An 11057-nucleotide genomic window follows, 5' to 3' on the forward strand; every position below is an offset into this window, starting at 1 on the left:
TGAAAGTTTAGTATCGCAACAGCAAATCCGACCAAAGTTGGGATATTTTTCAGACCCTTATCCCGACAAATATAGAAAAGTGAGTGTCAACCCATTTTTATTTTATGACAATGAAACATATTTTAACTTGGTTAGCGCCAACAATAGTATTGTACAAAAATTTCTCACAATTCTTTCTCTTTCAATTGAGAGTGACTTCAAGGTAATTTCTATGGATTCAAGTGGTACCTCAAATATACTTAAGTAACGACAAGATTTGTTCATCTTGCTACAAACAAAGGTTTTGAACTAGACCTAACATCATGCTTCAAGTTTCCTCACCATAAAGAAAGTCTCAATTTGCACACATTTAAAGTATTTTGGTTTGAGGACATTTAGCAAAATCCACTCACACTTAGAAAAATATTCAACGCATGCAATTATGATGCATAAGTTTGACCTTCATGTAAATCTCCACTAATGTGAGAACATTTGAACTGAAATCATGTAAGGCTTGTTATTGACTTGTAATATAGGCTTAGGAACGGGTAGGATATTCATTTGGGAAAAAAGTAACTTAATCACTTCTTGAGCATAGCACTGAATCTGTGCTTTCAACATTTGCTACACTTTTAGTGTTTGACCCTCTTTGTTGTCCCTTGATTTTTTCCCTTTATGACTTATTTTGAAGTTTTACTTGTCTGAACTTTTCTCCTTCTCATAGTCTTTTGAAGTTTCTCCTGTTTGTTTGGAGTGTTCTTCTTCTTTTGTTGAAAGTTTGCTTGTTTGAACTTGTGGGGAATTTTGAACTTTTTCTTCTTTCTTTGAAGTCATTTTTGTATTTTTGACTTTCAGGGAATTTGTAACCTTTGTTTTTGACAAATTTAAACTTTGAATCTTCTTTTGTAACTTGAACTTCCTCCACGAGTTCAAGAAAGTCGGGCCAAAAAAGGGATAGTGCGTATAAGCAGTGAGAAAGGATATAAGCTAAAATGTGGTTGTCCAATGAAAAGGTTTAAAGCTCAAAGTGGGGACATACTAAGGATTAATTTCATTTTGTAGGCTATGAAAGACTAGTGGCTTATACACACAACAACCAAATTTGGGGTATTAATAGAAATAATAAGTTTTGTGCTTTTATCTTTGTTCTTGCTTTATCTTTCCGCATTTCTTTTGTTGTTGTTGGGTTGAGGCTGACTTGCCTTGGTTGGAATAGACAAGTGTCATCACGTCCATTTTTGGATTGTGACAATATATAAGTAGAGTTGTCAAAGGAGGGGGGGGGGGGGGGTTAGACTGAATCTTGGCGGGTCATTTAGGCTGAGTGAATAAATGGACGGGTTATTGACTTGCCCAAAAGCTACTTGGGCAGAAACGAGCTAAAATGTCTATCATAATTCAACCCGCCAATTCTTATTAAGGTTTTATTGTTTTATTTGTTCTTTTATAATATATAAGAAAAATTACACGGGAAAATTACACTAGGTAACAATCCATAACATTTGTTTACCACTTTTCTGGTCCAACTTTACAAAATTACCCAATTTGGATAAAAGAGCCATATTTAATGTAATTAATATAGTAGCCACGGTTTATCACTATTTAGTCACGGTTTATCACTATTTAGCCACGATTTAATCGTGGCTAAATAACGCTATTAAAAACAAAAACTTTTTTGTTGCACTTTTTATTTTGTAATCATTTCACTTTTTTGTGGAAAAATAGATATGTATATCGTTTTATTATTTTTTGTTTATTTTATTTATTAAGACGAGAATGGATGATAGTCACATAAATATTGATACATTATTAATCGTTTATATAATTCGATACACGATTATACATATTTATACAATATCGATATTACATATACACTACATAGTTATTTGTACATTATATATACATGTTATATACCATTTATACGATATTAATACATATTTATATACAATTTATACAATATAGATACATAGCATATACACTACATAACTATTTATACAATAACGATACATTATATATGAACTACATAACTATTTATACAATATCAATACATTATATATATACATATAAAATACATAATTATTTATACATCATATATACATATTCATACACCATTATACAATATCCATACATACATACAACATTGATATATTACACATACACTACTTAACTGTTATATTAAAAGAATAAAAAGAGTTAGTTATTTAGCCCCGATGTAGGAAAATTAGCAATTAAGTCATAATACCTAACATAATTAGTCAAAATAACAACACTTTAAAATATTTATTTAAAATGTCAGAATGACAATATTTTTAGAAAATAATATGTATTCAGATTTTATTAATTGAAATTAATTTTATTTATGAAAACAGTCCTATATTGGACCAAATTCTAAACCAATAACCGTTTAAAAAGAAAAAAAATTAAACCAATACCCATTAACCTTCCTTCTTCACCTTTCACGTTTCTACCCCCACCTTTCACGATTCCAGATTCTCTTTCGGTGCTCACAAATTGTTCATCAAAATATATATTTAATTCACGAAATTTTCTCGATTGTTAAACGAAATCTCTTTATTAATTCAAGAGATTTCTCGATTGGCAAGGTAATTTTCATTATTTATTTAGATTTATTTTGATTTGCTGTTTAAAATCACCGATTATGGTGTATATTTCGGATTCTATGTATTACGGATTTCCGGTCAAATTTTTCAATTTTTTTGTGTTTTTGTTTAGATATTCATCAAATATTTATGTATTTCAGATTTTTATTCTTTTAAACAATTTTTTACAATTTTTTTTGTGATTTTCTTTTAAGTTTTCAGATTTTGTAGAATCTAGAAATTCATTTATATGTTTATTTTGTTTGATATTTAATACATTTATTTTTTGATAATATTAAAATTTGCTTTTAGGGTTTTAGATTTTGGGGAAAGCATCTGATTGTCTACAATGACCGAATCAATCAGAAATTTATTGGTATTCATTTTTTTGTTTGAAATACAAAATCATACTGAAATACAACCTGATATTTGAAATACAAACTTAGTAAGACATATTTTGTATTTTATTTGGCTAAAGTAATATAATTTTATGAATACATAATATATAAAATTGGGACGAATACATCACAAGAAGGGGAATACAAAATTATTGGTAATCATTCTGCGTTTGATATACAAAATGATATTGAAATACAACATGATATTTGAAATAAAAACTGAGCCAGAAAATACTTTCTGCAAATTTAAAGTGAAATAATAATAACAAAACTGGATATTGAAATATAAATACAATTTGTTTTGAATACAACTTATTCTATGTATTATGTATTCATCGCAACTGTATTTTCAATATCATTTCGATTTACAACTAATTTGTATTTATATTTTGGTATATACTTCACAACTGTCTTTACTTTTGTACTTGAACTAGAATGTCAAAGAGTTGTATTCATCATAAATCAATACCAATAATTTTTGTATTTTAAATTAGTTATACATATTATTAGGTATTTGAATACATTTCGGATGAACACATATTCAAAGAAGTTCAAAACATTTTAAAATATACCAAAAACAGAGGGCATTAGAAATTTTCCAACACTTCCACTCATATAAGATATAAAATACAAACTACTGTTTTACAAAAAAAAAATTGAAATTCTTAAGAACAAAGGAAAAAACGCTAGAAAGAAAAATGACAACATATGCTCTTTCAAAAACGTAACTGATGTTAAATTTTAATTTTTTTACCTTTTTTGAAATTTTCTGTTCCATGATTTTCTCTATTCTGTTATTAATTATTTGTATTCTTTCAAATTAATCAAAATAAAATAAATACATAACTCAGCCCTTAACAAACTAAAATATTAACATTTTAAATAAATAGTGACCCTATTGCTAAGGAGTGCCATTAAAAGCTAAAATATTGTTGTTTTGAAAATTTTCCCAAAATTAAAAGTAAACCGTGACTAAATAGAGAATTTGACTATGTTTCATCTTATTATTTTCGTGGCTATACTTTTTTGTAAACTAATAAATTTTTGGTACATATTTGAAGTCATCCATTTTTAACACCTAACAATTTATTATTTATTTATGACTATATATGATATATCAAATTAAAATAAAAGGAAAATTACGCGGTTAAACAAACTTGTACTACTAATTACTCATCATAGCTATAGTTTGCTATAATTACTACTCGCAACTAACATTAACCATTAATTATGTGGCTGACTTCGAGTTTGTATAATTAGTCAAATTTGTATAATTCGCCATATTTGTATAATTCACAACTAACAATTCTTCGTTTGATTTGTATTTGTATATGATAGTTTGTATTTGTATATGACGACGATTTCCTTTGATTTTCTAGTTTTGTCATCATATACGTTCAATCTTTTTGTGTATAACTTCTTAAAGTTTGTATAAACGTGTATTTTTCGGATTTTGTGTAATATAATTTATATAATGTAATTTGTATAATATATTTTGTATAAGTGTTTAAAGTTCATATGTATTTTTACATTACTCAATTATACAAAAATACGCGAATTATATAAATGTACCTGCGAATTATATAAACGAGATGTGAATTATACAAATTATTGCCCTCTCTCGCTCGCTTCTCTCCTCCCTCTCCCAATCTCACTCACCTCTCTCCTCCCTCTCCCAATCTCGCTCGCCAGAATATACAAATACCTATGTATATATACAATTATCTAACCAATATACATATACAATTCACCTCTCTCCCACTCTCTGCCCTATCTCGCTCGCCTCTCTCCTCCCTCTCCCAATCTCGCTCGCCACTCTCCTCCCTATAACATGTAGCTACAAATCGTAATTAGCAAACTATAGCTATGGAGTGTAATAATTAGGCCATTTTTGAGTGACTATATGCGAAAGTTTCTCTAAAAAAATATCTTTTAAGAAAATATTTTGACAAAATATCTCATGAGTCAATTTTGGCTACATATCAATTCACATTCTTAATGGACTAAGATGGATTAAACCAAACTGAAGTGAATTGAGCTAACAAATGACCCCCCTAAACTTGAACAAATTAGGTGGTTGGACTTGATTTTGATATCGCTAGACGCTATGTATACAACTTATAAGTAGAGGTGACAATTGAGCTGGTTGGGTTAAATTTAGATGAGTGATAGTGGGTTAAGACAACAATTGGATCAAGACCCAATCCAATCCAAATTTGCTTGAGTCAAAACACCTTTGGTCAAAATGGGTTAGGTAATAGGTTATATTGCGGGTTAAGACCCAACCCAACTAAGCTTAATTGAGATGAGTTGAACTGAATTGAACTAATGAATCAATAACCCGCCCAAACTTAAGTGAATTAGACAGGTAGGACTAATTGAATTTGATTTTGTAACCCCTTTACTTATTTATATTTTATTATTAAGTATTATATTATATATAATAAAATACAATATAAAAAACAACCCCAAAATTTGGTTCAAAGAAAAGGAAAAACAAAAACAAACGGCGAACGATAAGAGTAAACACCAGAATAGGCATCTCTTTGTTAATGGCCAATCTGTTGTTTCACCGATCTCCATTCTTCAGTGCTCTCTATTTTTGTTCATTCTTTACTAAGGTAATCGCTCTCATTTTCTATTTGTTTATCTTCTTGTTACTTAAATTATTGTTATGTATCTTGATATTAATCATTTAATATTTATTACTTCTTATTGAATTCGGTATTTGGGGAAGGTGGTGTCTGGATTTTTGATCGGAGAACGGTTTTTTTTTTTTTTTTTTGAATTTGTGAACTAATCTTTTGGTAAATTGATGGCTGTTGGGAGTTATAATAGTTAAATCTGAAATTAGATCTCTCTTGGGTACTTGAAATGATTCTTTTATGATTCCATTTGGTCAGTGGAGAGATTTTGGGGCTTACTGAAAGTTATAATATGCATTTTGGAGATATCTGCGTTGCAGTATTAAAATTAAAGAAGAAACTGTGTTAAGCTTCTTGATTTAATAAATTATTATTTGTAGATGCACCAAGTTATTTTCTGTACTGTAAGGGTTAAAGTTGTGAATTAAGTTATGCTGGTTGGTTTATCAGAGAAGTTAGAAGTTGTAAAGCTTGGTTAGAGAGAGTGAAAACGCACACGTGATGTCTTTTGACGGAGCTGAAAGGCCATGGAAATGTGGGAAAGGGGGTACTGTGAATTTACAGAAAGTGACTTCCATTGTTCGGGACATTGGGGAACCTTGTCTTCATCAGTCATCAATAAAGGTAATGGCTTTTAAGATATGTTATTCTCAATTATGGTGTTTTGAGGGATGTCATAGTTTGTATCTCTGAACTCTAGTGCTAGCCTGGTCAGTTCTCAATTAGTTTTGCAAGGAAATTATGTTATCCTGTTGTGTATTGCCTATTGAGTGTTTCTTATTTGATCTCGCACTGAACTGGTTTCTTTCACTATTCTACCTTTACTCTATTTTTTACTTTACTTTGTCAATTTGTAAAAAATCTGGATTCTAGAAAATTTGAATGTGTATGGTTGCATATCTTGATTCTTCTTCCGTGAAAAATTATTTAATCTTCAGCTAAAAACATAATGGGATGAAGAAGATGTTAAGGGGCCGTTCAGTAGGACTTATTGCCACTTATTATACACAGTATATAACTAAACATTCCCTATTCCCCATTCGATCCCCACTTTGTAAGCCCCTCCCCCCTTTAAAAGAAAAAATAAACGTAACAATCCCCACATTATTGACAGTCTGTTTGAATTAACTGAATTTAAGTAGCTTTTAAGCACTAGAAAAACACTTTTAAAGTGCTGGAGCTGGTTTTCTGATAAGCAGTTACATGCATTAAATAACAGTGCTGAAACTGAATATAAGTTGTTGTGCTTGGTAAAAAAGTGCTTATCAACACTTCTTCTGCTAAAATGTCACACTGAAAATCACCTAAGCCATGCTGGCACCTACTCTCAATCTAGTAGGCAAACCAATTTCAGTTTTAGCCAATTCCCTTTATTAAAAGACAAAATGTAAACAATTGAAAACGATTGCAAGTCATATATATGTCTCATATAACATAAGCACAAAACTAATACAGACAACCCCAAAATCTAGCCATATTAGTCGAAAGCTCTACATCATTGGAAATACATAAGACTCCAGTATCAAGTACACTGTCTGAATTGGAAAGATAAAAAAAGTAAAGACAGGAAGGTGGTCTAGTGTTGCGGATCAGCCAAGAAGCTCACGCTGACTCTCTGAGTGCAAGCTCTCTAGACATGATCCCTAACTCTACTAGTACCAATATTAGGAAGCGCACAAAAAGTGCAGCTAGTGTTGTGTGAGTACATAATATGTGTACTCAACAAGTATTATTGACCGACACCAACAAAGTAATGGTGATGGCTGGCCTTAAAAATACCTGCTTTAGCCTGTGTAGTTCATATAATCTCAACTGATAAGGAAATAACTGCTAAAAGGGAAATCCATCCGAACAACATTATAAAATGCACATAACAATGTATAAATGATATGTACAAATAAGAGTCATGCTGAAATGCATGTGATGTTGACCCTACCAATCTCAAATTGTGCCCCCAACACTTTGTGCATGCACTGCCTCACTGGGGTGTCTAGGAGCAGTGATCCACAGGGGACAACCGCGTTGTCCATGCGTCTGCAGGGAACAGGATCACATTGTGTCAATAATCATGTCAGTCTGCCTAAAATAAAATCCCATTGGGCCATAATGACATCACTTCACTCTGGACAAGATCCCATCGGGCCATAATCATAACACTCCGCCCGACACATTATTTCATTTGTCCCAAAGTATCCTGAATGCATGTCATGGAAAAACATGAATCACATATGCAATCACATGACATGTAAACTGTGCATAAAAATGAATCTATGCAATATGGGTATCATTTAACACATGAAATATCTGCAAGGGAACGCCTAGTATGTTGCTGCAAGTATAAGAAAGAAGTAAAAATAACCTACAATGGAAGCTTATTGCCTTTGGTGAATACAGAGGAGCATCCAAGAAGTTGAACCTAACAAAAGAAGGAATCCATGAAAAGAGAAAAAAATATTCTGGAATTAATTATGTCGAGTATTTCGACACTAGGAGATAAGTAATCCACCGTCTTTGGGAAGTTTTAACTCTTTGAGAAAGGATTCGGTCAAAAGAGGGTGTAAATACTCAGAAGCCTAATGATCTGGTACAGTACAACACAGTCTAGGAGTCCTAATTGAATATAAAGGATGAAAATAGATGTGCTCTCTGTTATGTCCATATCCAAGGAATTCCGCTTCATTCATATTAGTGGTATCACTTACACCACATTAGCAAGCATCATTTCATTAAGCTGACTATTTTCCATCTTGTAACCATTTGGATTACTTCCCCTTAGTTCTTGTTGATTTTAATGACATTTCAGATTGCTAACTCCTCAAATTTCCATATTTTGAGAGGAACAAAGACAAGTGTGGTTGTATAGCAATTAACAGTCCTAATAGGAATCACTAAGGATTTTCTTTTAATTACTATGAAGTGTTTTTACATATTTGTACCTTAATATTAAAAATGATAATATTATTTTTAAAGGCTAAAAAGGTTGTTCAACTTTAGCTTTTTTAGTCTATCAATATTTTCTACTCAAGAGTTTTTCCACTTTCATAATAACTAGTTTCTCTGCATGTTTATCTTATTACACAACTTGTATATAGTTTGTGATGCAAAATGTTGAATTTTAACCATACACATATTTCAAGAAGTCTTGTTTGAGTTGTAAAGGCATTTCGACATACGCTATTTACAAATCAACCTTTGTTGCAGTTTCAAAAAAAAAAATCAACCTTTGTTGTATAATTTTATCGACTATTTCAACTTCAGCAATAAATAGATAAGTTATACCTAGAGTGGCCCAGTGGTTTGAGCTTGGGACTTCCATGTTGGAGGTCTCAAGTTCGAAACTCCTTGCCAGCGAAAGCAAGGGGTTTGCCTTCTGGGTCGAGCTCGTCGCACCAGGCTTGCCTAGTGCGGTTTACCTCTCCTATGTGGTTTGCGAGCTATTGCATAGGAGCAGGGGTTTTACCCTGTGCGCACCCAAAGGGTAGCGGCTGCGGGTTTCCCTTGTCATAAAAAAAAAAAAAAAAAAAAAAGATAAGTTATACCTAACAAAATTATTTTTAGAGCTTCTCGAATGAAGTAATATTTTACTTATAAAAATCCAACTTGTATCCATGTGAAATTATATCAAACACAATGTCAACACATTTTCAACTTTTACTTCAAATACTGTTTTTTTCAAACTTTAACAAAATTGTCCAAAATAAGCAATTTAAAATAGATAAGTAATCAATATTTATAATTAATTTTAGTTACCTTTATCTCAAAAAAAAAAATAAAATATTTATAATTAATTTAATTTTCTTCACTTGAGCTGAGGGTCTTTTGGAAACAACCTCGCTACCTCCAAAACGTAGTGGTAAGGCCTGCATATACTCTACCCTCCCCAAATACCACTTTGTGGAATTTCACCAAGTATGTTGTTATAATAGTAGAATATTTTTTTTTGCTTATATGTATGTATATCATTCAAATGTTAACATTAATGTGTGAAATTTCAAACTAGTATGATTACTATTATTTATGAAAGAAAAGGCTAGATGTGAAAAAGAAGGAAACTGGTTTAATGATGAGACCAAAGGTATAGCTCCAAATTCTCCTTCATTTTGCATTTGTTTTCTTTTTTCTCAATCATTCTTTCTTTTCTTTGTTTTATGAATTTTCACAATTATGAGTTAAATATTACTCTATCCGGTCAATTACCAACTTTGGAGAAGAAATAAGAAATAACTTTTGTTTTATGGTATGTAATTTTCGTTATCCTACAATAACAGAAAATGGAACTCATAAGATTATGTGTAAAGATTGTCAAGAAAAATTTTTTGTGCCTAAGAAAAACTAAATTTTGAAAGACTTGGGGCCAGTTTGGCCATGTGAGATGAAAAATCATGATATGAAATCATATGAGATGAAGTTGAGGTTTGTTTGGACATGCAATTTGAATTTTAAGTTGTATGCTTTGCTCATAAACATAAAACCCCCATAAGTTGTGAAAACTATCAAAATTGCCTCAATTCTTTATATTATCTTTATCCATAAAGCAAAAATTCATAACAAAAGTATAATACACTATCACAAAGTTATTCTAAAAAAAACACAATATATTTGATCAAATTTTAGTTCAATAAAAAAGTAAAATTGAACTTGAGTTATAGTAAACTACTCTTTAATAAATTGGTCATCAAAATACTACTCTTTAAAAGAATTGAACATGGTCAATTCTATATCATCATGTTCATATTCCGAGAATATTTCATCATTCCTTTGGTATTCTCGCAAAAAATTAAATAGATATAAAATGTTCTTTTCTACAAAATATAAACTTGTGGGTCAGTTTTCGTATTTGAAAAATATGAAATCATGAGATGAAGTTCTCAAATCATGCTTTTTGGAGAATTTGGGATTTCATCTCATGATTTCAAATCACTAGATGAAATAGCATGTCCAAACGCCTACTTATATACTGTCAATTTAAAATTATATCTATCACTCTCACCTTACAAATAAAAAATTGTTAGGACTCTTCAAGAGACTTGTAAAGCTTGGGTAGAGCCTTCCACGAAGGGAGGTGATGTGAATAAGGTAGGAGACAGGTCGCGTGAGGCTATTACCTCATTTGACGAACTGGGTCCTTGGAAAGGTGACACTGATCAACTTGTTTTTGATGATTTTTCCACTAATGAGGTTTGGAATCACCCCAAAACAATTTGGTGACTGTGATTTCAGTGGATAAGGGGAAATGGGCTGCTGGAGATCCAGTTTTAGCTGCTGGCTAGTGCGCTACTCCGGTGGGGTCAGTCGAAGGCTCTTGTTTTAAAGTTGATAGGCCTGGAACACCCCTCCCCAATTCTGATTTGTCAGCGAGTCCTCCAAGGCCCATGGGAATTCGGAGAGGAACTTTTCTATCTCTCATCAGTTGGATAAGGACGTTATGGGGTGGG

General features: G+C 31.4%; 1 protein-coding gene across 3 annotated transcripts in view; it reads left to right on the forward strand.

Annotated features, from left to right (window-relative positions):
* Positions 1-5444: 5444 nt before the first annotated feature.
* LOC102605972 (small G protein signaling modulator 1-like) overlaps positions 5445-11057 on the forward strand; it is a 46480-nt gene continuing 40867 nt past the window's right edge. For all 3 annotated transcript variants that reach the window (XM_006349518.2, XM_006349517.2, XM_015309625.1), the window contains exons 1-2: positions 5445-5598; positions 6073-6246. In XM_006349518.2, the coding sequence (XP_006349580.1) occupies positions 6124-6246 (123 nt within the window). In that variant the 5' untranslated portion in view covers positions 5445-5598; positions 6073-6123. The remainder of the gene's footprint in view (positions 5599-6072; positions 6247-11057) is intronic.

This window comes from Solanum tuberosum, unplaced genomic scaffold (assembly GCF_000226075.1).
Source record: "Solanum tuberosum cultivar DM 1-3 516 R44 unplaced genomic scaffold, SolTub_3.0 scf00111, whole genome shotgun sequence".
Taxonomy (NCBI): domain Eukaryota; kingdom Viridiplantae; phylum Streptophyta; class Magnoliopsida; order Solanales; family Solanaceae; genus Solanum; species Solanum tuberosum.